The sequence below is a fragment of the Equus quagga genome, chromosome 9, assembly GCF_021613505.1.
Source record: "Equus quagga isolate Etosha38 chromosome 9, UCLA_HA_Equagga_1.0, whole genome shotgun sequence".
Classification (NCBI taxonomy): Eukaryota; Metazoa; Chordata; class Mammalia; order Perissodactyla; family Equidae; genus Equus; species Equus quagga.
The window spans coordinates 60,234,543-60,258,210 of NC_060275.1; the positions used below are offsets into that span (position 1 = coordinate 60,234,543).

General features: G+C 47.7%; 1 protein-coding gene across 2 annotated transcripts in view; it reads left to right on the forward strand.

Moving 5' to 3' along the window:
- Positions 1-23,668, forward strand: part of MTCL1 (microtubule crosslinking factor 1) — a 134,183-nt gene that overhangs the window by 84,759 nt on the left and 25,756 nt on the right. The window contains exons 5-9 of one of the 2 annotated variants that reach the window (XM_046671657.1): positions 2,107-3,408; positions 4,528-4,683; positions 13,108-13,230; positions 16,096-16,326; positions 17,581-17,778. In XM_046671657.1, the coding sequence (XP_046527613.1) occupies positions 2,107-3,408; positions 4,528-4,683; positions 13,108-13,230; positions 16,096-16,326; positions 17,581-17,778 (2,010 nt within the window). The remainder of the gene's footprint in view (positions 1-2,106; positions 3,409-4,527; positions 4,684-13,107; positions 13,231-16,095; positions 16,327-17,580; positions 17,779-23,668) is intronic. The other variant, XM_046671658.1, reaches the window with a different exon arrangement.

Consider the following 23,668-nt stretch of genomic DNA (forward strand, 5'->3'; position numbering starts at 1 on the left):
TGGGGCAGACAGCTGTTATTTCCAGTTAGTCACAGAAACCCCTTTTATGTCTGCTTAACCAAAAACAAACCAAATCAAATCCTTAATGCGGTAAGTTCTTAGAGCACGAAGACCATGTTCTCCTCCCAGTGACATTTATGTGTTACTCTCCTAATGTGCAAAGATGGGGAAAAAAACAGTTACTGGCTCCTTTCCCCAATATTAATTGCGTTTCTGACAAAGCATAAATTTAATTTTACGGTGCTAGAATATGGACCCTATGTGCAAACCACTTGGCTGTACATTATTTCATTTGACCTTCACAATGACCTTGTGATTGAGTGAGGATCCTGCTTTAGACATAAGGAGACTGGTTCATCAGGGCTGTGTAATCAGCCATGGTGCCATGGACAGAGGCAATGTGGTTGACCCCAAGCCAGGCAGGACTGGTTTATCCTCTGCTAAGAGCATAGCAGTGGGAACGTTGTCCCTCACAGGGCACACAGATAGCGCCAGGGCCTGCTTTCCACATGGCACTGGCTCACAGTTGACCTTAGGTTTTCCTAGAGTCTTCCCTGTCACATCACTTTTTTTTCCTTCCATGGGTTTGTGGTGTAGGGAGGGGGGGTCTAGGTGGGCTAGAAGGAGGAAGGTTAGGGGGCACCAAGGGAGTTCTTTCAAAATCTTTCTGCCCAATGGTGAATGCAACAAGAACATGGTGGAGAATGAACCATGTTCTCTGAGTGTGAAAGCTACATCAACTCCACTAACCATTTGAGCACAAATGGTGATCTGAAAGAGTTCATTCTCCCCCCAAGGGTTGGCTTGTTCCAGAGACTGGTTGGATGACTCTTCCTCTCCTGGCTGATGGGGTGTCACTACCATGAAGCATGTTGTTGAGTTTCTCTGTATGATGGAGAAGCCTTTGCTGAAGTCTTTGTCCCCGTGACAGCCTTTTGAAACTTATGATAGCCAATCAAAGAGGAATGATTAATGAAACTGGTCATTTCTCCCACTCACTGAGTGTGTGTAGTGAAACATTTGTACAAGCGCAAACCAGAGTTCATGCAGCTTCAAAGCATTGACACATCTGCTGGAAAGGCAGATTTGACTTTCCACTTGGTCCAAAAAGTGCCTTCTTGACCTCAGCCAAGCAGTGTGGGCTTTTAGTACAGAGAGTCCACTTTGGTAACCCTCCAGAATCCTCTGATATCCCAGTGAGAACCACTTCTCAGGTTTTGAAACACTTAGGTCCTTGCCTTGGGTTTCTGAGTTTGATTTCCTGCCATGTTACAGCAACTAAAGGGAGCACGGATCATAACCAAAGGCTCTGAGGTTGCACGTGCATGGCAAGAGGTTGTGAGTAACCAGGTGTTTAGGTTTGCAGTAACCGGTTCATACTAACCATCAGAACTTGGTACTTACTCTGCACCTCGACTTCCAAAGCACCCTCATGCCCATCATCTCATGTTTTTGTCTTCATGTCATCCTTGTGATATGTCAGGGATGGGGAAACTGGGTGAGGAGAGGTGAATTGCCATGTCTCAGGTTCTCAGCAAATCAGTGGAAAGTTGGAATCTAATGTGGGGTCACCAGGCCTCCCCATGCTGGTCATACCTGTGGGTTGCTGGCCACTTTGGATGAAGGAGGTCTGCACCCGGCAGGAAGTGAGTGGCAACAGGTGGAAGTGGCTGCTGAAGCCTGTCTCCTGGCAGCTGGCTGAGCGAGGGGCTCTGGTACTTCTTGCTGGTGCTGGTTACTGGTCAGACCGGCTCCACAAAGTAAGGAGGGATCGCCGCATTACTGACGTGTGCTGGGCTCGTTTCATTTACTCCTCTTCACTCATCACCTGATGACGGTTTTCATGTGCACGTTTTTTCTAAAGTAATTTTTTGGTTTCTTTTCTGTGGCAAAGCAACAGACTCTGTGCCTTTGCCATGTCCCTTTGTGAAGGCCCTGGGCTCCCCTCGGCTTGGTCTTGGCCCCTTCCATGTGTAACTCGACGCACTGACAGAGATTGATGTTTTGTGTTTGCGTGTGTGTTGGGGGCGAGGTGCGAGGGAAATCAAAAACAGGAACATTTGGTATTTTCAAATAACCCTTTCTCGGGCTGTTCTTTCCTGGCAGGATGACAGTGCCGATTTGAAGTGCCAGCTTCAGTTTGCCAAAGAGGAAGGATCCCTGATGCGCAAAAAGATGGCCAAGTTGGGGAAGGAGAAGGACGAGCTGGAACAGGAGCTACAGAAGTACAAGGCCCTCTATGGCGACGTGGACAGCCCTCTCCCCACAGGGGAGGCCGGCGGGCCGCCCAGCACCAGGGAGGCCGAGCTGAAGCTGCGGCTGAAGCTGGTGGAGGAAGAAGCCAACATCTTGGGCCGAAAGATTGTGGAGCTGGAGGTTGAGAACCGAGGCCTCAAAGCGGAGATGGAAGACCTGCGGGGCCAGTATGAGCGAGAGGGGCCTGGCCGGGACCACATCCCAAGCATTCCTACCTCACCCTTCGGTGACTCCCTGGAGTCCTCCACGGAGCTCCGCCGACACCTGCAGTTTGTGGAGGAGGAAGCAGAGCTGCTCCGGAGGTCCATATCTGAGATCGAGGACCACAACCGGCAGCTGACCCACGAGCTGAGCAAGTTCAAGTTTGAGCTGCGGCCGGAGCCTGGGTGGCTGGCAGAGAAGGGCGCGGGCAGTGGGGTCCCGCTGCAGGAGGAGCTGAAGTCCGCCCGCCTGCAGATCAACGAGCTGAGCGGGAAGGTGCTGAAGCTGCAGTATGAGAACCGGGTGCTGCTGTCCAACGTCCAGCGCTATGATCTGGCCGCCCACCTGGGCCTGCAGGCCCCGAGCCCCCGGGACAGTGACGCCGATAGCGACGCGGGCAAGAAGGAGAGCGATGGGGAGGAGGGCCGCCCACCCCAGCCCAGGCGAGAGGGCCCTATTGGTGGTGAGAGTGATTCGGAGGAGATGTTCGAGAAGACGTCGGGCTTCGGCAGTGGGAAGCCCTCGGAGGCGAGCGAGCCTTGCGTGGCAGAGCTCCTGCGGGCCCGGGAGGACTCCGAGTGCCTGGGGAGCATACGACATGAGGCTGAGCGGCTGGAGCGGACCATGGAGCGCCTCATCAGCGACACCGAAGGCTTCGTGGCCGACGCGGGGCTGCAGGGCCTCCAGGGGGAAGGGGACCAGGGAGAGGGGGGCAAGAATGAGCCCCAGCTGCTGGGCACCATCAACGCAAGGATGAAGGCTTTCAGGAAGGAGCTCCAGGCCTTCCTGGAGCAGGTGAACCACGTTGGGGACGGGCTGAGGGAGCGCCTGGAAGGCCTGTCCCCCTTGCCCCACCTCACGGAATCTTCCAGCTTCCTCTCCACCGTGACCTCTGTATCCCGGGACTCCCCCATCGGGACCCTGGGGAAGGAGCTGGTCCCAGACTTGCAGGTAAGGGGGCTCCGGGCTCCGCCTCCCTGCTCCGTTTTACTCCTCTTCCTTCTGGCTGGCATTGCTGCACTCCAGCTCATTCTGCTCACGGCTGCTTGGTTATGATTTCAAACCTGCATTGTACTAAAGCCTCAAGTGTCAACCAAATTCTTTCTATTGGTTGGGTTCCTTTTGGTTATTGTTTTTTTAGTTCTCTTTTATTTCCTTGCTTCTTTTTCCTTTTTCCTCTTTTTTTAACTGCACTGCTGCTCCTGGCTTAGAGGCCCTCCCTCATGACACAAGGCTAATCCCAATGGAAGCGATAGGGATGGACGCAGTCCATCCTTTCTCCTTTTTTGATGTCTCAAATGACCAGCTTTCCTGATGAAGAAGCAAAGAGGAGTTTAAAACAAAGTACAAACTCATTTCAAAGTCAGGATAATTAGCAGACTTGCTCAGGAGCGTGTGCAGCCCTACTTGGGTTTATTGCCAAAGGGACACAGTGCAGTTCTGAAAGGCCCTAGGCAGCCAGGCCCACCCACTCCCATTGGAAGATGATCCAGGATGGGAGCGAGGAGCACGGTTCTGAGAGAAGGATGGTTTTGATGGAAAATCACGCTGCCGGCTTGCCCCGCTGCCCGCCCCCACGAGCCGGGGTGAGGGCGGAGAGGAGTAGCGTTCGAAGCAAGGACTGCTTTCCTCTGCGTCGCCCTGGGGTGCATGACCCGGCGGCCACCTTGGATTATGGCTTTTGCTGCTCGACCACAAGCGAGGAAGGAGGAGCCTTGCTTCCGTATCCTTCGTGGGTAGCGTGCCCGCGGTTGCGTCTTTGGTTCACGCATCCCCATTGCATGCGCCTCGTGACCAGTGTTCTGCACTCTCCCCTTTTCTCTTCTTGCTTTTCAGATCTTTCAGCCCATCGTTTTGCTCCTCATTTTGGTTCTGTTCTCTTCACTCCCTTACGCCACTGTGTTTAAGTTGGTTTTTCTACTCATGCTGTTCTTCGTCTGGTAGTTTTTCAGTCACCCACCTTACCCCTTTTTGTTTTCTTTATCCCCCCTCTCCACACCCTCCCCACCCTCTTGTCCTTTGTTTTTTATTTAAAATTAAAAAAAAAAATCCTTCCCATGCACCTAACAGTCCAAACTGAGAGATCAGATGGAGTGGCAGCTCGGGCCGGAGCGAGGGGACGAGCCGGAGCACCTGCGCCTCCGGGCCGCCCGGGAGCTGCACCGCCGAGCCGACGGGGATGTGGGGAGCTGCCGGCTGGGAGGCCAGAGCTGCTTCAGTCCAGAGGTCAGCACGCTGGCTGGTCCCACTGGCCAAACCCCCTCTCTCCCTCCCGCCCCTCCTTTTGTTGTGTGGCTGGCTGTGTGACGTTTCCTGCCTGGGTCCCAGCCCTGAGGGAACATGGCGGGGTGATGTGGAACCAGGTGGGACTTAACTGGAATCAAAATCCATCGCATGCAGCTGGAGCTGAGGCTCCACGCAGGGTGAGTGCATGCGAGCTGCCGACGCTCCTGTCAGACAGGCACCTGTTTCTCCAGGGGCGTGAATGCGGGACGTGGAGCAAGGCACGTGAGACTGATTTGTGAGCATTATGTGGCTCCTTGTCAAACAGTAAGGGCAGCAGGGAGGAAAACCAAGCGCTGTGTTTGCTGGTCTAGAGGAAACTGTCCTTCCTCAGGTCTCACGTGGCCCGGCCCGGCCCGGCCCCCAGTTCTGGTGGCAGTGCTCCAGCTGGGGGACAGAATCAGGGAGTGCATTCCTGAGCTGGGGGCTCCTCAGCATCTCTATCGCCTTAGTAACCCCACATCAGCAAAGCTCCCAGCCACACCGATACGCCATCGTGTGAAACGTTGTCAGCAGTCCTGTCAGCGAAAGCTCTCCCATACAAGTAATCCCAGCCAGGACAGAAAGACAGGCATCCCAGAGGAGTGAGTCTCTGGCTGTGATACTGCCGGTCAAGGCAGGTTGTTACAGGGCTGCGTCAATGCACTCTACATTAGGAAAGGTCTGGGTGAAGAATCCTAATTCCCCCGTCCCAGTGGGGCTGTTACTGCTCAGCTCCAGGCATCCTAGTGGCTCCCAAAGGGCAGGGGTGAGGAAGAAGGGGGACTCTCACACCTGGAAGCAAACAGAGGCTCGCTCAGCAAAATAGTCAGGCATCTGACTAGAAGATAAAGCACCCAGAGGCACACAGGGCAGAGCCGCTTGAGCCTTCTGGCTCAGCTTGCAGCTAATGCCTTGGGTAGGCCGCCAGTCCTGCTGTCAGAGGCAAGTGCACAGGGCTGCTGTCTTACCCAGGCATGAGATCAAAGATCTCCAGCCTGGGGCTTTCCCCTTATCCTGTAAAGAGCATGTCACATCTCTCCTCTTGTTGCTTGGGCACACAGTAACATGAAAACTTCTTCCAAAAGCTTAAATAAAAACAAAAACAGTTTTTAGAAACATCCTTTGTGGTCCCACCATCCTTGGATTACCTGGGTGGAGGCCAGCCTCGCCCAAGAAGGTGGCATCCAGGTCCGAGCCCCAGAGGGAGGTAACTGCGGACCACACAGAGGTGTGACAGCAGACATTCTGCATGCTAAGGGCCAGACGCACCTCAGTGCTGAGCTCCAAGAAAGCAAGCAGAAGCCCAGTGTGCTGTCTGGGGGGCTGCTGTGGCGGTCCATGGAGCAGCAGGGCACGTGGGGCCCTCCCAGTTAGAAGCTTACGCTGCCCGGGATAAGCATTTGTAATGTTTCTTTTATGTTTTCTGAACACTGTCATTGGACATGGAGTTAGACATGTATTACAGTATATCAACTTTAGTGTTTTTCTCATTCCAAAATGCAATTAAGACATTCCTAGGTTTTATACCAGAAGCAAATAAAACCCCATTTTCCCCTCAGACTTAGTGATCAGTGTATCTTATAATTCTGGAGCTGTCCCAGAAAGCCCCTTTGATGAGCCCATGGCCCACACAGCCTTTCTTCTGAGAGTGCAGGTTACTCGGGCAGTAGAAAAATCACACTTTGGACATTGCAGATGAATTGAATGATCCATCTCCAGGATGGAAACCAAGATGGAAGCCTCAGGAGGACATGCTTCCCAGCCTTCAATTACTGCTGCACACAGCTCTTGCTAGCAGGGCTGGAATCAATGCTGGCGTGGGTGTCAGGGCCCCTGGGCTCTAGTCCAGCTGTGTCCAAGACTAGCTCAGTTTCTCAGGCAAGTCTCTGGGCCTCTGTTTTTTCATCTGTAAGATGTGAGTAAAAATACTGCCCTGCCACCTCATATGGTTATATGTGGATGATTTTCAGAGCCAGTGAGCTCTTGACTGAGAAAGTACCCTAAAAAGTGCTAAGTGCTTTGTAAATGTCGAGTATGGTTGGTAATAGAGGGAAGTACATACTGCCCTTGAAGATGCCAAGTGGGGAGGGATGTCACAGCTCCCCTGGTCATGGCACCAATTTTCTTTTTCTTTTTTTTTGCTACGTGATTTTCTTACTATAAATATACAGTAAAAAGAAGCAAAGACTACCCAGAGTAGGTCAAATGATAGCATGTGTAAGTCCCAGACAGGCCAGTCTGTGTCCCGTCCTTCAAACCGAGTGCTGGCACCAAAACTGGCGGTGAGAAGTCGGGCCTGGGACCAGTTCCCTGCCCACTCTGGCCCTCTCCCCTGGCTGCGTCCTGGTCCTGTGCCAGAAGCACAACTGTGGCTGGATGTGGCCATCCTCGTCTCCTTGGTCGACCCTTTGGAGAGAGCTGCAGCTCCCTTCCCATATGCGCCGTCATTCCAAGCACGTCCCACACGACCCTGCTTAAACTCTAACAGTGGTTGGTTCACGCTGGGGTCTGGAAGTGCCTTCTTCCCGCCTGCCGCGTGCGTGCAGTGCTTCAGAAGCCAGCAGTGATTTTCGAGAGAGAAAAAGACTTCGTTGAATAAAGCTGAATGTTGTGGGGAAATAACCCTCCTTATTTCAGAGGTAGGTCAGCAGAGCTAGCTGGCGCCGTGTGGCGGTCTGGGTGACCAGATGGTGTAGCTCAGAAGGGGATCTCAGGTCTTCAGAGTGACTCCCTCATTCTGCGAAGAGCAGAGTGGGGCCGGAGAGCGAGTAACCTGCCAGTAAGCCCCTGGGTGGTGGTGGTGGGACTGGGCCTGGAGCAGGCTCCCCAGGCCTGGGTCAGTGCTCTCCCCAGCCCCCCACGAGGAGTGCTGCCCTGCAGCAGCCGGGACTGGTCACTACTGACCCGCACTGGGCCCAGACACCCCAAAAGAGCTCCGTCTCCTTGGGGATGTTTCTAAGCACGATCATTCAGGGGACTAATTGTATGGCCAGCTCTCTTGCCCTGGGTGTTTCTTCTTTTAAACATCTGTCTGGTTTCCTTAAATTTTATATATTTTAATAAGTCAAAAAAACTCACAGTGAGGGGCTGGCCCCATGGCTGAGTGGTTGAGTTCGCGTCCTCCGCTGCAGGCGGCCCAGTGTTTCGTTGGTTCAAATCCTGGGCGTGGACATGGCACTGCTCATCAAACCACGCTGAGGCAGCGTCCCACATGCCACAACTAGATGGACCCACAACGAAGAATATATAACTATGTACTGGGGGGCTTTGGGGAGAAAAAGGAAAAAATTAAAATCTTTAGGAAAAAAAAAAAAAACACAGTGAGAGGCGCAGGGTCTGAGGAGCATCGTTTCCTGGAGGGGAAATGGTATGAATTAGGAGTTAAACATCCTTTGTGCTGACTTTTCTATTCATTAAGGCATTTCACACCGAAGAGAAAACTCAATTGTGTGTGCAAGCACGTTATGAAACGCGGTGCGTTCTGGGACCATGTTGATAGCTCTGTAGGCTTTCCTTTTATTCCAGGAGAGCAGTGTAGTTCCTTGCAGAGTCTGGGTCTGGGGAAGCTGCTCTGTCCCTGGGGTGGATGTCACCCTGGCAGACTGCTTAGTTTGGGCTTTGAGTACTGCATTGGGTTGAAGGATTGTACAGTGGACAGTCTAGGGAGCAGAGCTCTCGACAGGCCTTCAGTGAAAACCGCCCCCCCCACTACATCACGGCAGCTGCTTTCCTGTGAGGCTGTCATGGAAACAGTACACAAAGCTCCTGGTGTCAGCGAGGCGGCCGGCCAGGGAAACAGCCCTGCCGAAGCCTCCGCGAGGCTCAGACCCCTTGGAGCGCCACGGTCCTTGAGGGACGGGCGAACTGTGTGGGTGACATGCTTTGAATGATGGAGCCAGTGGAAGGTGACACTGTCACCCAGAACGAGGCTGAGACTGAAGCCCATGGACCGCCAGCAGTCCTCTTGACACCCCCTCACGTTGCCCTGGAATAACCGCCGTGCGTGCCGCTGGCCGGCTCCTACTGTATGCGTGTGAATTGCCTGCAGCCCTTTGCCCTTCCTTACTCGGGCCAGAGGCTGATCGCACACCTAGGATCAGCGGCTTAAGAGGAGAAATGACTCTGAATTTAAGCTGAGGTTGTAAAAAGGGATCAGTTTCTCAAGGTCATTTGTTAAAGGCCTTCTATGATTTTCACTTTAGACATTGTCATATTTGGGGAAAAGGGAAAGAAGATAAGTCTTATTTTGGAAGATTTGGGTATTTTGGCCAGGTTAGATTAGTACTCGTAGTACCAGTAGCAGAAGTACTAACAAGAAGGAGCAAAAGGGAAATTGCGTTCTTAACTAGCATTTCAGGAGATAAATCTGTGTCGTAGGGGCCTGCCACTTGGAGGTCCATACACTGAGCTTAAGAAGGGAATGGTATATCCATGCCCAGTCACAGGCAGAGAGAGCTGAAGTCACCTATTAATGCAACCACACAAAAATTAATTGCTCAGAAAAAAACAACCAGGCTTCAGAAGGACAAATATTCCTGTTGCCCCTTCATCTCAGTAGATGTTAGCAAGATTCTATCACTACATGCCGGATTCCTCCCTGACTTTGCTCCCTTTGGCTCCTGACAAACCTGCTGAGATTCCCATGTGGTAAGACAGAGCAGGATATAGGATATGTGGCTTGGAATGTACAGGGTGCCTTAAAAATAGTTCTCAATGAGAAGTAGCCAAGCACGGGCACTGGTCAGATTTCAGATATAAATGAAACCAAGCCGGTGCCTGGAGGATTGAGTTTCTGGGTCAGAAATCTCAAAGAGCTCTCTGCCCCAGCTCCTCTTATCCTTTAATCAGTGAAGCCCAGGAAGCATTTGCCATCACTTATGCCTCAGCTGTGAAATGCCAGCCACGATGAAATGACGTGGGTTTTCGTGCCAAGTATGTGTACACATGTGTTGACCTCATATTCTACTTTTGAAGCAGTAGCAAAACTGGCCGGAACAAAATGGAACTCACCAGAAAACGCAGTCATGTTGATGGAGGTAGAATAGAGCCCTGGCATGTAAGTGGCATTGCTAGGTGTCAGAGTGGCTATGATAAAGCGCATTCCTTTTCTTATTTCTTGAGATAGTGAAGTTATCTTCTGAAGGGTGGAAAGTAGTTTATAAGCCACTTTTTCTGAAGTCGTCCAGGAGGTGAGCAGTGTGAATTGGAGTGGGATGCAGCCATGTGGGGGAAGCATGGGCCGTGGGGTTCAGAACACTAAGACAGGGCGGCTGGTTGTGATGTCAAGACCATGAGTCACCACAACCTCGCCATCAGGTGAAGATGGTATTTGTTTAAATAAACTGCCTGCATAGAGAGGCCAAGATGAATTTGTTGGGTGTATAATCAGAATCTTAGGTAGATGGGCAAAGGGTGGTTTTTAGAATGAAACCTTTGGGGATTTGGTGATGAAGGGGAGTATTTTTTTCTAGAGGAAATCTGTGTGTTACGTGGAAACTTTCTCCAAATGTGTGTGATCGTGTGTGGTTGTGTGGCAGAATAATAATGGACTGGAGCTTCGGTCACAGCGTGTGTGTATTTTGTTTCTTGTAACATTGGAGCGATGGCATCCCGACCAGGAGCAGGTGGTTGTTCGTAGGAGTTTTAATATTCCATTAGCAAAAATGGACAATAAAAGAAAGTAGGACATCTAATAGATGAGGAGGATCTCACGGTTTCTGTTGTCCACCAGTCTCGACAGATGATCCGAAGCCGCTGCAGTCAGTCAGATGGCCCAGAGGAGCGGCCTCGCAGGACTGCGGGGGCCTTTTCTGTGACCCTTCAAAGATGTGGCTCAAATGGAGGAACACAGTTTTAATCAAATGACGCTGAAGTACGAGGCTCATATATTTGTTTAAAATAAAAACCGTTTATATACATTATTTATTAAGACTAAAACCAAACTAAATCGTTTAGTGTAATATATAGAAACTAAATTAGTAGGTCTTTGCTTTTCTTAAAAGATAAGCTTGATTAGGATGCCTGATTTAACATCTAATGTGGAACTTTGGGCCGCTACCAGATGTGTTAAAATGTGGAGGATTTTTAGTTTAAAGTTAGAGAGTCACTTGTAACTGAAGAGTGGAGCCGGCAGTGGAGTGGCCTGGGCAATGTGACAAAACGTGGGAACTGCCAGAAGGGGTGCCCCCAGGGCAGGGGTCTGGCAGCTTTGTTTGCTGCTCTATCCCCATTGTAGTACCTAGCACTGTAGGTGCCCAATAAATATTTGTTGAATAAAAGGCTGCACAAAATATAAAATGTTCTTTAAACATATAGCTGAATTCCCAGGAAAGTTAGGGAAATCTTCAAGGGTTGGGATTGATTTCAGAATTGGAAACCAGGGCAGTATCTGTTGTCTCTAGGTAGATGGGTTAGGGGGATGGTTTCCAGAATTGGTATCTCAGAGCCTTAGGTCTTAATAGCTCCATAGGGACAGGAGACAGGGCCTTAGGCCCAAAAGGGGCAGGGAAAGAAGTAAAGCAGGACCCCCAAAGGGCCACACATTTTGGGAGACGGAACTGGAGAGAATCTGCCTCCTGGGAGAGGGAGGCAACAGGGAAGCTTGTCCACCAGCATGACATCTCCCCGAGTAACGGTAAGGACAGCTGGCCTCACCAGGATCAGGCTTTGAGCTGTTGTTGCCCGGTGGCCCAGGAATCCCCAAGGAAAGGAAAGCTTATGTTCTGTTGCTGGCTTCTGCAGACACAAAGCCAGGCCACGCACAAGATCCAGCTCACTCCCCATTGAAGGTGACCTCACAATGCAAAACTGCAAGCACAAGCCACAGACACACACCTGGAACGAGAGTCAGCTGATGGCCAACATCGGGCTCCAGCTCTGAGATTCAGCTTCTACAATGATCAGATAGAAACTACAAAATAAGTGTGTTCAAAACTATGAAAGGCAGGCAAACGGGAAAGATTAAGTTATTGTAAAAGACCATACATATTAAAAAAACCCAATAAAATAATACTTTTAGAAGTGAGGAATTAGTCATTAGAGTAAATTTAATGTGTAGAGAAACACCTCTCTTCAAAGAGAACTCAAAACTCTGCCTGGTAGATATAAAAAAAACTATGATAATCTTTAAAACTAGCAAATCAAAGGAGCATTAGTGTTCTCAGTAGTTCTTGAGTTTCTTGAAAGTAGGATAAGCTTAAATTTCTAGCTTTGAAAATTTCACCCCAAAGTTGGCGACTCCGCAGTGTCTCTGATTTTCTGTCTCCATCCTTCTTTCTGTAAACTCTCTCTTAGTCATACCCTGTGCTGAGGGAAGTGATTTGCCCTTTTATTTTCTGCATTTCTATTCTTGGGCATGATTTTCATTCATGACAACCCAGGTAACATCCGATTAGGAAGAGTAAACAGTATCCTTAGTGAAAAATAACAGATTAGTTAAAGGTAATCAGAACGAGCTAGTAAAATGACACCTATTTTTATGGCAACAGTCTACGCTAATTCCCCACTTTATAAATCCCCTCCCTGCAAGTAGTGTAAACAGTGGGGAAAATGTCATGCTTCCATTTTAACAATGCCTGAGATTTTTAGTGTTTCCATCTCTAAAAAAAATTTTATTTCAAAAGTGGTAGCTCTGACTTCTCTGTCATTGTCATTTGGACCAAAAAGACATAAAAGATAGACTTTACCAATGAAAAGAATATGAACAGATTCCTTTACCTATTTGTAACCCACAGTGTAACAGGCAGATCCTTGTGCAGTTCCTCCTAGGCAATGTGTGCAATTAAGAGGCCTGAACCAACGTTTCTAGTAATCGAAGGAGCCGCACCCCAGTCGCGCTGAGCATTCGGGGTAGGACAGCGGGAGAGGCACTTGGCTGAACAGGGAAAGATCTAATAAGAAAGTGTGTGAGCAAGTTAACTGTGAAATTTACAAGGACATGTGTGAACTTGGGCGGTGAACCTAAGGCCGACGGTGTGTGATGTGGTCATGCTTGACTCAGTCTTAATGGTCAGGTCTGACCACCCCCAGCACTTTAAAAAGCTGTCTAGAAGTTGCTGTGGTAGCCAAGACACCTCTCTTGTACCCTGGCTCCCTTCTTCAGCCTGGTTTGTGCTTCCTGTGGTGGTGGGAGTTCAGGTGATAGGCACCACTCACCACCCATCCGCTAGGTAAGAGAGGAAGGGCGGGTGAGCTGTCCGTCCCAGATAACGCAGAGCAAGCACGAGGATCTCCGGGGTCGCCGTGGAGTCACTCCACTGCTGCAGTGCCCGCACGGGCTGTGTCGCTCCGTGTGTGTCCCTGGCTTGTGCAGATGTCTGTCCTGTGTCTTCACCTCAGGCAGAGTTCTTGCTTCCACTAAACCCCTTCCTTTATCCCACCGATCAGCTCAGGGGCCCCCCTGTTTTACCTGAGCAGAGTGTATGGATAGAGGAGCTCCAGGGTCAGCTTGCACAGGCGACCAGACTGCATCAAGAGGAGACAGAGAAATTTACAAACAAGATCCATAAGGTAAATATGTAACACGGATTTCAGCACAACCACTTCTCTGACGGTAGAGCCCCCAAGAGAGATGACAAGATGTATTTTAAAGGAGCACGGTCTGTTGTGCACAGCCTTCTGGACTCACAGGGTTGGAGGGCGTGTGGAAAGCTCATCCAGTCGAGCTGCCCCTCAGACGTCTAATAAAAATAACTGTCTACTTTTCTGCTGTCTCACGTGCAGTTCCATATTTACAGGGTGACCTCAGGAAGTTCTTCCTAATATCTAATCTAAACTTCTGCAGCCATAACCAGTGAAGTAAAATAAGATAAAGGTCTTCGATGCAACTGGACACGAAAGTGTGTCCTAACTTTTATTGTCCTGCAAATTTGTAAGTTTGTCAATGTTAGGGAAATTTTCTGATAAAAACATCAATAACTCACCCTAAACTGTTGTCTTCAAAAAACTGCCAGTAATTGAGTTGTAGCTTTATTAATTGTTCTGGCTATTTTGGAGTAACCTGTTACTGGCTAATTATCCTTGTCTGTCAGATCCTTCCTAGTGGAAGGGATTCACAGACACAGGCACTCTTGAGGACTGTCTGCTCCCTCCCACTCAGACCTAATTGAGTTGTAAACAGATGCCCAGGCTCAGAATTGCTATTGCTGCTTTTTCCCCGTTGTATTTGTTCTTAAAAGATACCTGTATCTTTAAAAGCAAAAAACAAAAACCAGTTGGTCTTGAGTAGGGCACTGTGGTGTTTTAAAATGTATATCCTGTGCAAAAGAAGGAACCTGGTGTATCTGGGAACTTAGTGTGGCGAGGAATGTATGCTACACATAAACCCCATGTTGTCTGTGGTCGTGATCATCTGAATAGGTCAAAGACTGAGTAAGGGGTGCCTTCTGCACCTTGCAGAGCACAGCTGAATGCTGAGATCTGAGTCTGCTCAGCCAGCCTTTGCCACTAGATGAGCACCCCTTTTTATAACTTTCATTTATAGGTCAAGTTTCACATATTATTACGAAAGGAAAATAATTTCATATTACTCGAAAGGTAGATTCCTAAGTAGTTTAATTTTCTTTCCTTTTTTTATTTTTTTTTGGTCACTGCACTAAAAATCATTTCAGTAGTGAGTTTGTCCCTGGAGATGCTGATAGCAAAAGGGCAGGGTGCCAGGTGTGTCTAGTGCTTAGATTCAAGATAAAGGAGTGTGTTGTGGAAGAGGCTCCCAGACCTCGGTCAGAGGTGGTGAGATGTCATCCAGGCTTGTTCAGAGGGAAAGGGATGGTGTCCCCTGAGGGCAGAGGACCAACTGAGCCTTGAGAAGTGCTTGGAGTCATGGAACAGAAAGTGGCAGCAAGGGCAGTGGAGAAGTCAGACCGAGTCAAGAAGGAACATTTCCAGGAGGTTGCCGGTGAAAGGACAAGAGAACATCCTCCTCCCCCAGCGCTGCACGCCATCCACTAGTACTCTGGTGCCTCTCGAGCACCTGCCATGAGCCAGGTTCTCTGCACGGCATCTCCTGTTAGCTTCATTTTGCAGCTGAGGAAGCTGAAGCCGTGACAGGGTCAGACAATGGCCTGAGAAGACACTGCAAGTAAATTGCACACACTGGCTTTCTGGTACCCATGGCTGCCCCCTCCCCCTGCTCCATCCTATACTTGTGTCCACAGGGGAGAGAACCAGTAGTGGGGCTCTGCGGGCTGCCGAGATGGTGAATTAAATGCCAGAATTTTATGTTATTTCAGTTTTGAAGTGCAGAAAGATTGGGTATTACAACAGTGGCCATGCAAACCTGGGACCTTTCCAGAGCTGCCTCTCACCCTTCACTAGTCTTTAGCACTTGGGTCGTATTGGTGTCAGCCTCAGACAGCCGTAGTCATATCTGCATGGTTTCTGAACATTAATCTAGAGCTTTAGAAAAACACAAAGCAAGACCTACTGCCTTGGTTTTTTGCACAAGAGGGAGTGTTAAGGTAGGAGAAGACAGCTGATAACGATAAGGCTGGATTCTAACCCTTTCCTTGGTCTCTGGAACAGAAAGCTGTCATCTGATAGATCACTTTAGCTACTACACATATTATCCTTGTGCCCTTATCTGTACATTTATTCACACCCTTTTGCTTAGTCATTATTGACACATAGTAATTGTGTATTGCTTGAAAGAGTGCCTATACGTGTGTTGGAAAGGCAGGACCTTCACAGAGGTGGAGAACATCTTAGCAGAGAGGTGGAGAACATTTCTTTTTTAGTGATTCTTTTATTCCCTAAGGGCTGCCCTTATCTAATGGGACGGTGAAGTCTTGAACGTGGAAGTGGGTGATCAGCTCACTTTCCCGTTGACTCACCACTGTGCACAGTACTGCGCATTTGGAAGGAGTTCCTGCTGGCCCCATCACTCAGTGGCCTGCTCTCTGTGGGCCTCTCTGTCGGCTTGGTGTTCTCTTTCTGTGGGGGCTGTGGGCACCGGGAAGCCAAGGGGAAGGATTTCCACTTACTCCCCCTTATGAATTTCAGTGTGCCTTTGTGTGCAAGCCCACATGCAGAGGGCAGGTGGAATCTGCATTTAAGTCAGCTATAAGCCGTGCATCCAAGAAATGATTTTCCTGAAGGACTTTAGCGATATCTGAAAACACCACAAGAATCTTGACAAGAAAATGCTTATAATATCTTATCTTGAAATAGCGCTTGCTTTCTGAATCAGAAGACTCATGAAGTTTCATAAATAGTAGACATCTCAAGGAGGTTACTAAACTTTTGGGGGCTTCTGTGTTTCACCTCCCATATGCAAAATGATAGAGATTGAATGGAAGTTTGCAAAGAGTCTTGGTTTGGTTTGGGTGGCAAATTGGGATAGCTGCTTGTCACACTCTCTCTTTTCTTCCATCCAAGATGGAGGAGGAGCACCTCTATGCCTTGAGGTGGAAAGAACTGGAAATGCACAGCCTGGCTTTGCAAAACACCCTCCATGAGCGGACGTGGAGTGATGAGAGGAATCTGATGCAGCAGGAGCTCCGGTCCTTGAAGCAGAACATTTTCCTTTTCTACGTCAAACTCAGGTGGTTGCTGAAACACTGGCGGCAAGGGAAACAGATGGAGGAGGAAGGGGAAGATTTCACTGAGGTACGTCACCCTGGAGAGTTCATTTATTTGTGTCGGTTTCGTTCTTGAGCCCCAGACATTGCTGTCCCCCTCCCGCTACACAAAAAGTCATGTCCTATTATTTCAGATTATGATGTCGAGTCCAATCCAGTCAGTGGAAATGCAGTGGGTTTTTCAGTTATATATTAGACCAAGAATTCAGTGCTGTCCTTTGACCTGGTTTTGTTTTGAGAGTATACTGGTCTGTAGCTCCATTCTGCAGCAGAGTTTTGCGGCCGTCCCTTTTGTTGCTGATTTATGAATTCATTAAACTTATTACCCTGAGGTCCTTTACTGTCTCATTCTACCTTGCTGGTTTGTAAAACCTACTTCTAAATCTTTGTTTTCTTTCCATTTCAGTGTTTGTTCCCAAATACTAGAGCCCATTCTGCCCAATGCAATTTTATAAAGGTCTCTTCTGAGTTCCAGAGGGGTCGCTTTTTTGCCACCTCTGAAATTTGTGTATGTCTCCTTCGTATGCCTCAACTCCCAGCTTCATGACAGAACCAGAATAGCATTGTTTGCTTTCTGATTGAGTTTAATTGAGTAAGTCTGTGATCTCCAGCTCTGCAGGCTCCTTCCTGGCATGCTTGCTAGTGAGCGCAGGGCTGAAACCACCGTGTTTGCTGTGTTCTGGATGTCCACACTGCTGACCACTTTGTCAGCTGCTTTAAGGCATTGTGAATGTTGGTTTCCTTTTAGCTCTCAAAGACCTTTTGTCTGCTTTTCATTCTAGTGAACATTGTATATAATTTTAAGTCATCCTGTGAATGGGAATATAGGGTGATTCTCTTTCTTTAGGGTGAAGAAAGTCTTCAAAAATTAATCCAACCTGCTTCCAAATATCCATGACATAGAAAACTCTCATTAAGTAAAACATAGAAATAGTTGTAAAGTTTCCATTGATCAATACTTTGGAGTTCCTCCTCCTATAAATTATAACACCATAACTGTAAGCAATAATAATTTATAAAAGTAAAATTTTTCATTATTAGAATATTTATAAATAGTAAAATCTCTAATCTTTTCTAATAAGTTGGGCACCCACTCTGTGCTATTTAAATGGAGAAAGTGGCCAATGAGTGAAATGGCCAATGTGAGCACATTAGGGAAAAGGGCTGAAAAGTGGAGTTGATAAACCCACATAGTAGATAATTATCCTCCAATAATAAAAATCAGGCTACACAGCAAAAAGATGCAGGTGGAGCTGTGATCATTGTCTCCTGCTGTTTTCAGACTGAGCATCCAGAGACCCTTCCCAGGCTTGGTGAGCTTGGAGTCCAGGGGGATCCAAAAGGGGACGGCCCAGACCGAGAAGACGACAGCCCAGGCTGCGGCCTTGCCCTGGGGGAGCATTCCCCACGCTCCGCCGTGCAGATGGGTGAGCGTGGACCACGGCTGCAGCCTGCAGATGGCGGACAGCTCCACAGGCAGGTGGGTGCCGAGGTCCCAGTCCCTCGTCCTGCCCACACCCGGGGGAGGAGGCTCCTAATCTGTGTCTGGGTCATCTTATTTCACATGCGGTGTTCCAAGGAGCAGAAAACTCCTCTGGCTGCCTGAGGTGGCCTGATGCCCTATTTTTGCTAGAAATCACGTCATTAAGCCTTTCATTGTAATGTCAGCCCATAAATTCATTAGTTTACACATATAAATAGGGATCATAGTAAAATTAGATGAATTGTATCCCCTCAAGGCCAGCAAATGTGCCTCAGAAGGAGCAGAAAAAAGTGTTCTACAGAGTGGTCTGTGGCCTTAGGCTCTGCCTGTCCTTCCAAGGAGGCGAGTGTGGGATGTCGCGCTCTCATCACAGCCAGGAAAGAAGGTACCAGGCTTTTATTGAGGCTTAGCCGAGTGGGTGTCAGCAACACCACTGATGTGGCAACATAATGCGTAAGGAGGAAAGAACAAGTCTTTTTTTAAAAAATCCCCAAACATGTATAAAATGTTTCAGGTTCTTTTTGGGCCATTTGAAACATAATGCCCCAAATAAAGATATTTGATGACACTTAAAAAAAATTAAAGCATGTGTAAAGAGAGGTGGGATTTCAGTGTATAATGTTAATTATTAGTGTTGCCAGATGCCACATTTATTCATTATTAAGCAGATAGACCCTGTTTAATAAACAGAAGATACTGTTGATGCCACCTAGAGTTTTTGTACTTTTCTACAAAACAGCAGCTCTGGTGGGTCTGGAGTGTTGAGCCCCTGGGGGGCACCTGGTGTTAAAGCTTTCCTGCTCCCACACTTCCTGGTCTGAGTCCCTCCTGACCCCATGTTGCTTCTTTATGGGTTCCACAGGGCAGAGCCTGAGGCCCCAAGCCCTGGCCCACTGGCTCAGGTGAGGGCAGTGCTGGGTGGACCCTCGGTGCAGCAGTCACCGGGCGTGGCTGCAGCCGCTCAACCACAAGCATTTTTGGGCACTGCCTCTACACTGGCCTCCACAGCTGCGGCTCCTCCCTCAGCCCAGAGCCTCAGAGTGTCAAGTGGGAAAGGACTGTCCTCTGAACTTTGGCTTACATCCACAGAGGGAGAAGTGGTAATGTCCAAGCATGGGCCTGGAGAAATGTGGGTTTGCCCCCACTGCTTTCTCTGCATATACGAATCAGGTTTTCACAACTAAACAGCTGTTTTCTATGCACACCCATCCACCCTTCATTTTTCCTGAATAATATGACTCAAGAAAGAGGTTATACTTTCAAAGGAACTTTTAATCACAGTGATTAGGAAGTTTGTCCTTCTGCTGGTGTCCATGGGGAGATTTTAGCTCATGGAATGAGTTTTCCAGCAATGATCTAGTTAGAAAATAAAATGCTACGTTGCAAATAATCCTTTAAAATCTACCAGTTTTATTATTTTTAAAAGCTGTGTTGTCAGTCAGTCCTGTAAAGTTTCTGTGATTAACTCGAATAGCATTCCTTGACTGCCACTTAACAATCAACCTGCTGCATCTCAAATCATGTGTTGGGAGTTTCCCACGAGTGCGTCCAGATGCTTTGGAAAAGCCAAAAAATGCAACACATCTGGTTTTCCAAACAATAGTCATGGAAAATTTTACCCTTGAGGTGGAAAATAGCGTCCAGTTACTCAGCTGGAACCTCACATTCAGTGTATTTTAATGTCATTCTCTCTTTGCTTCCTCCTCCTTCCAACACTAATTTTTTAGCTATTCCTCTTGAAAAAGGAGATGGACCTGTGAGTTCCCGCTTCATACAGTGTGTGGTAGAGGCATGTGGATGGGCTAACAGGGTCTGGCCCAGACAGGCAGAGTCAGGTCTGCCTTCAGTGGACCCATCTGTCCACAGTAGTTAAGTGCACAGTGCTGTCCATCCAAGGGCGGAAGATTAATGAGCTCCACTGTAAGCAACAGCTGGGTCCCTGGGAGTGAATGTTCTCAGTTGGAAGGTTTGCCTGCGTGGTGGCGTAGGTATCAGCTAGGCAGCCTGGATGCAAGAACGAGAACGCGTGTCTTAGAGAGCTTCCGTCCAGGCCGCACCCTTTTCAGCAGCTCTGAGAGCCCCCGGGGTGATAAGCACAATGGGAAACGTGGCCTAGCTTCTTTCCCAAGGGTGAGTTCGTGAGTAACAAAACTTCCCAGGCCTTGGTCCTTGCTTTGTGTCATAGTGAACATTCTCACAGTTGAACACAGTAAATGGCAACATTTATCATGTCCAAAGGGGTTAAAAAGAAAAACACGCTTAGATGTATCGAGTCAACCTTAGAAATAGTTCATAAAAAGTCATCAGGTTGGAAAATATTTGGCTCTGCAAATGTTCCCTGCTGAGTGATCTTTAGTTCCAGGATCCAGAGGCAGCGACCTGATTGCCCTAGAGAACAGTGAGCACTTTCACTTTGCCTGGCCTTCTGGAAGAGCAGAGGCTGGAAATAGGCAAGGACATGTTGTATGGTTCTCACTGGGCAACGTGGCACTTGCCACTTCGTTAAACTTTAGAACAGACTCCTAAGGCTGTGGAGTTTTAACACAAGGTTTAACACAAGGTGTTCACACAGGTGATTAATAGTGCCAGAATTATAACCCTGTGGTTCCAACAGCTAATCTTCCCAGAACTGTATTAATGTATTAAAAGAGAAGTTATTTTTTCATTCAGGGATGTGACATAATACTTTATTAAAGCATCTAAGTGTAAATATAAAGAACCTAATGTAAAATTCAGAACAAGATCTAATGAAATTATGTTTCATATTAGTCTTCAAGTCTTCAACTGCTGCTGGTCACTGAAGAATCCCACTCAGGATACAGCCTTAGGACCGAGTAAAATCTGCTTCCCTGGACCTTTGTCACTCATCCAGGACTCATCCGAAGTGTGGGGCCTTCAGGGGCCACTCTTAAGTAGAGGTCAGCCTTTCTCCTGTAGACAGAGTGCCTTTGGCTCCCTGGGCCTCCTGGTGCCCAAAAGCCCACTTTCTGGCTGCCCACCTTTCTGCTTTGGCCAAGATGCAGAAACTTCTGGAAAGAGCGCCTCTGTCAGATGAGGTGTGCATATCAGAACTGTGATCTGCCTTGACTTTTTTTTTCCTAAATAAGGAAGATCTCTGAAGCCTACATTTCAATTTTGTATGTTGTACCATGGTTTGTTCTTCAGACTATGCAACTTATCACCTCACCTAGGAGACATGCAGCTCTGTGTAAAAAGAACCAGACCAGAGCTGATGATTAGGAAACATGTTATTTTTGCTGCATATTTTTGTTTGTTTCTGTTACTGTGAAATAGCACGTGCAGGAGGTGAAAGGTCACGAGTACTTAAGGAAAGGACATGCTCTGCCCCAGTCCCACCTCTCCCAGTTAACCGTGGTTGGCAGTTGGCAGCATACCTTTAAAGTGTGGGACAAGCTGTAAACTTCGCTGACAAGTGGTTTCTTTCCATCTAGCCACTTGATTTACACAGACCTGTCCTGGTTTCTTTGAAGCCTTTGGCCGATAACTCTGGGTTTATAACTTATTCAGTGTATTCCCATTAGTTCTTTCATATACCCTCATTTATCCTTGGGAATCTGTCACTGAAAATTATGGTGACCTGCAGGCACAGAGCCCTCATGGCCCGGGTCACCTGGCATATTCTCAGCCAGAGGACAAATGATTTCTGTCCATAAACGAATCCATCATCTCTGTAAACTTCAATCAGAGATTATATTTTCACAGCCAGTCTTCCATGACTCATTCTCTTTTATCTGTTGGGGAGGAATAATGGTTTCAGAAAAGAATCTTAAAATTAATCTGAATGTAACAATGAAGGTAAAAATGACGAATGGCTTATTTATTAAAATGTTGCTGGATGTGCAAATGTATCCTTTCTGGCTGATCTCACAGTAAAGGACTTGTTTTGAGATTCCTGCTGGTAGAGGAGTTACTGTTACTGAGCCCTGCCTGAGCTCCCCCTCTGTAAATGTATCAAATAGGAGCTGTGCCTGTGTTTGTTGGGGATGAGGGCAGCTACCACAGCGTTCTAGAACTCCCTGCCCATGTCTAATGGCCTAAATGAATAGGAGGTGGAGGCCATCACCTCTACTTTGTGACTGGCTTTTTGTGGGTCAGCCCTTAGCAGCAGGTCAGTATCTGTCTTCCAAACTGAGCTTAAACCCATCTCCAAAGTCAATGACTCTGATATAAGCAAAGTCATTGATGGTAGTTTAGCTCTTTTACAGAGTTTTGAAGCACGTGTCTTAAAATCTTCTCAGGCAAGAATGATTTTGTAAAATAGCTGGCATTGCACAAATATCTGGGTATGCTACCTTTCCCATGAACTTGCTTTTCACTTTCTAGTAATAGTATTTATTATATATTTGGATAGCAGTCCCATCGGCGGAAGCCCAACTCAAGCCTGTTATAAAGTGTAATACTTGATGGTACCATCAAGTTCCTGATCCCAGTTTTGGGATTATTTAAGCCTTAGCCAAGAGAGATGAGTTTGGAAGGGATGAAATACCCTTAGACCAAGGAGAAGGAAATAGTGGAGCCATTTTATCCTGCTTCTTTGGGAGAAAACCAACCAGCTGATCCTGAAGAGATTGAAAAGTTGTTTTTAATTAAGATTGACCTATACTTAACAAATTATGTATAAGCTAAAAGGTTACATAGCTAGGCCACTGGCACAAAAGGTTTAGAGAGCTCTGTATCCAGAAAGACTTTCACTTGAAGACCTCCAAATGGACCAGAATCTTGATTCCATTCTTGATTTGGGTCATCTTTTTACCCAAAACATAGTGCAAGGGCACCCCAAGGAGAAAAAGTGAGAGAAGTAACTTTCAGGCGTTCTTTCCCAACGGCTGACTGTTATTTCCCTTGCTGTATGGGGGATGGAATTGTTTCACAGAGATTATATGGTTTCTTTAGGGCAAGGTTTAAAAAAATAAAGGCCTGCACAGGGTATAATGTGAGAATTCAGGTACCCTGGCTCGGTTTGTCCAGCTTTGGACAGACCTGGATTGTGGTCCGGGCTCTGCGCTTCTAGCAGTAAGACCTCAGCTGCTCCGTGCTCTCATTCCTCCTCTGTAACACTGGGAACGTGACGGTATGCACCCAGGATTGATGTGAAATGCAAGTAAAATCATGTAAGTGAATGATTTGGCACACCTCCTGGCCCATTGGAAACAATTAATAGTATGTTTTTTGTATGTGAAAAAGTTGTTTAAAAAGAATCCCGTGCCCATCTATGGCTCAGTCTGGATCTTCAGGAATGTTGCCTCCGACATGGATTCTTGCTGGTGTAGTGGCGGAGAGCTAGGCTGGCCGCTTGCCTCCTCGCACCTGCTGCTCCCGGGCAGTTATAGTAACAAGTACAAGTAACAAGTATCAAAGCGTTGATTCTCCCGGCTCTCCTGCTCCCTGGAGCCACCTTCACCCCAAAGCAATGTTTGAGCTCATTCCATGATGATTAATATTAGACTGGTATAATAGGACATCAACTTGAATACTCTGACCCAAATGTGCATGAAAACATTAAGGCTTAAGTTTATTTAATCTGATATCTGCTAATGCCCCAAAGTACTTACTTCTGAAGGACCCAAATTTTCATCTGCAAAAGGACTGTCATGTGAACCCCTGCTTTCGAGGAGCACAGAGTTCTGGTCCTAATGTTATCAGATCTGTTTGGTATAGGGCTAAGAACCCACAGGCTGCTCACATATGCGACTCAGGGCTCATAGGGAGCTATTAATTATGTACCAGAATTAATTATATGGTTTTCTGCTTTTTCTTCAGTGAAAATTAAATGACTACTCCAAAGACTGGATCAAAATTATTACTGTTATTTTATGCTTAAAATACTGTAGCTCAAAAAGTAGTGATTTTTTAAATTTAAAATCCA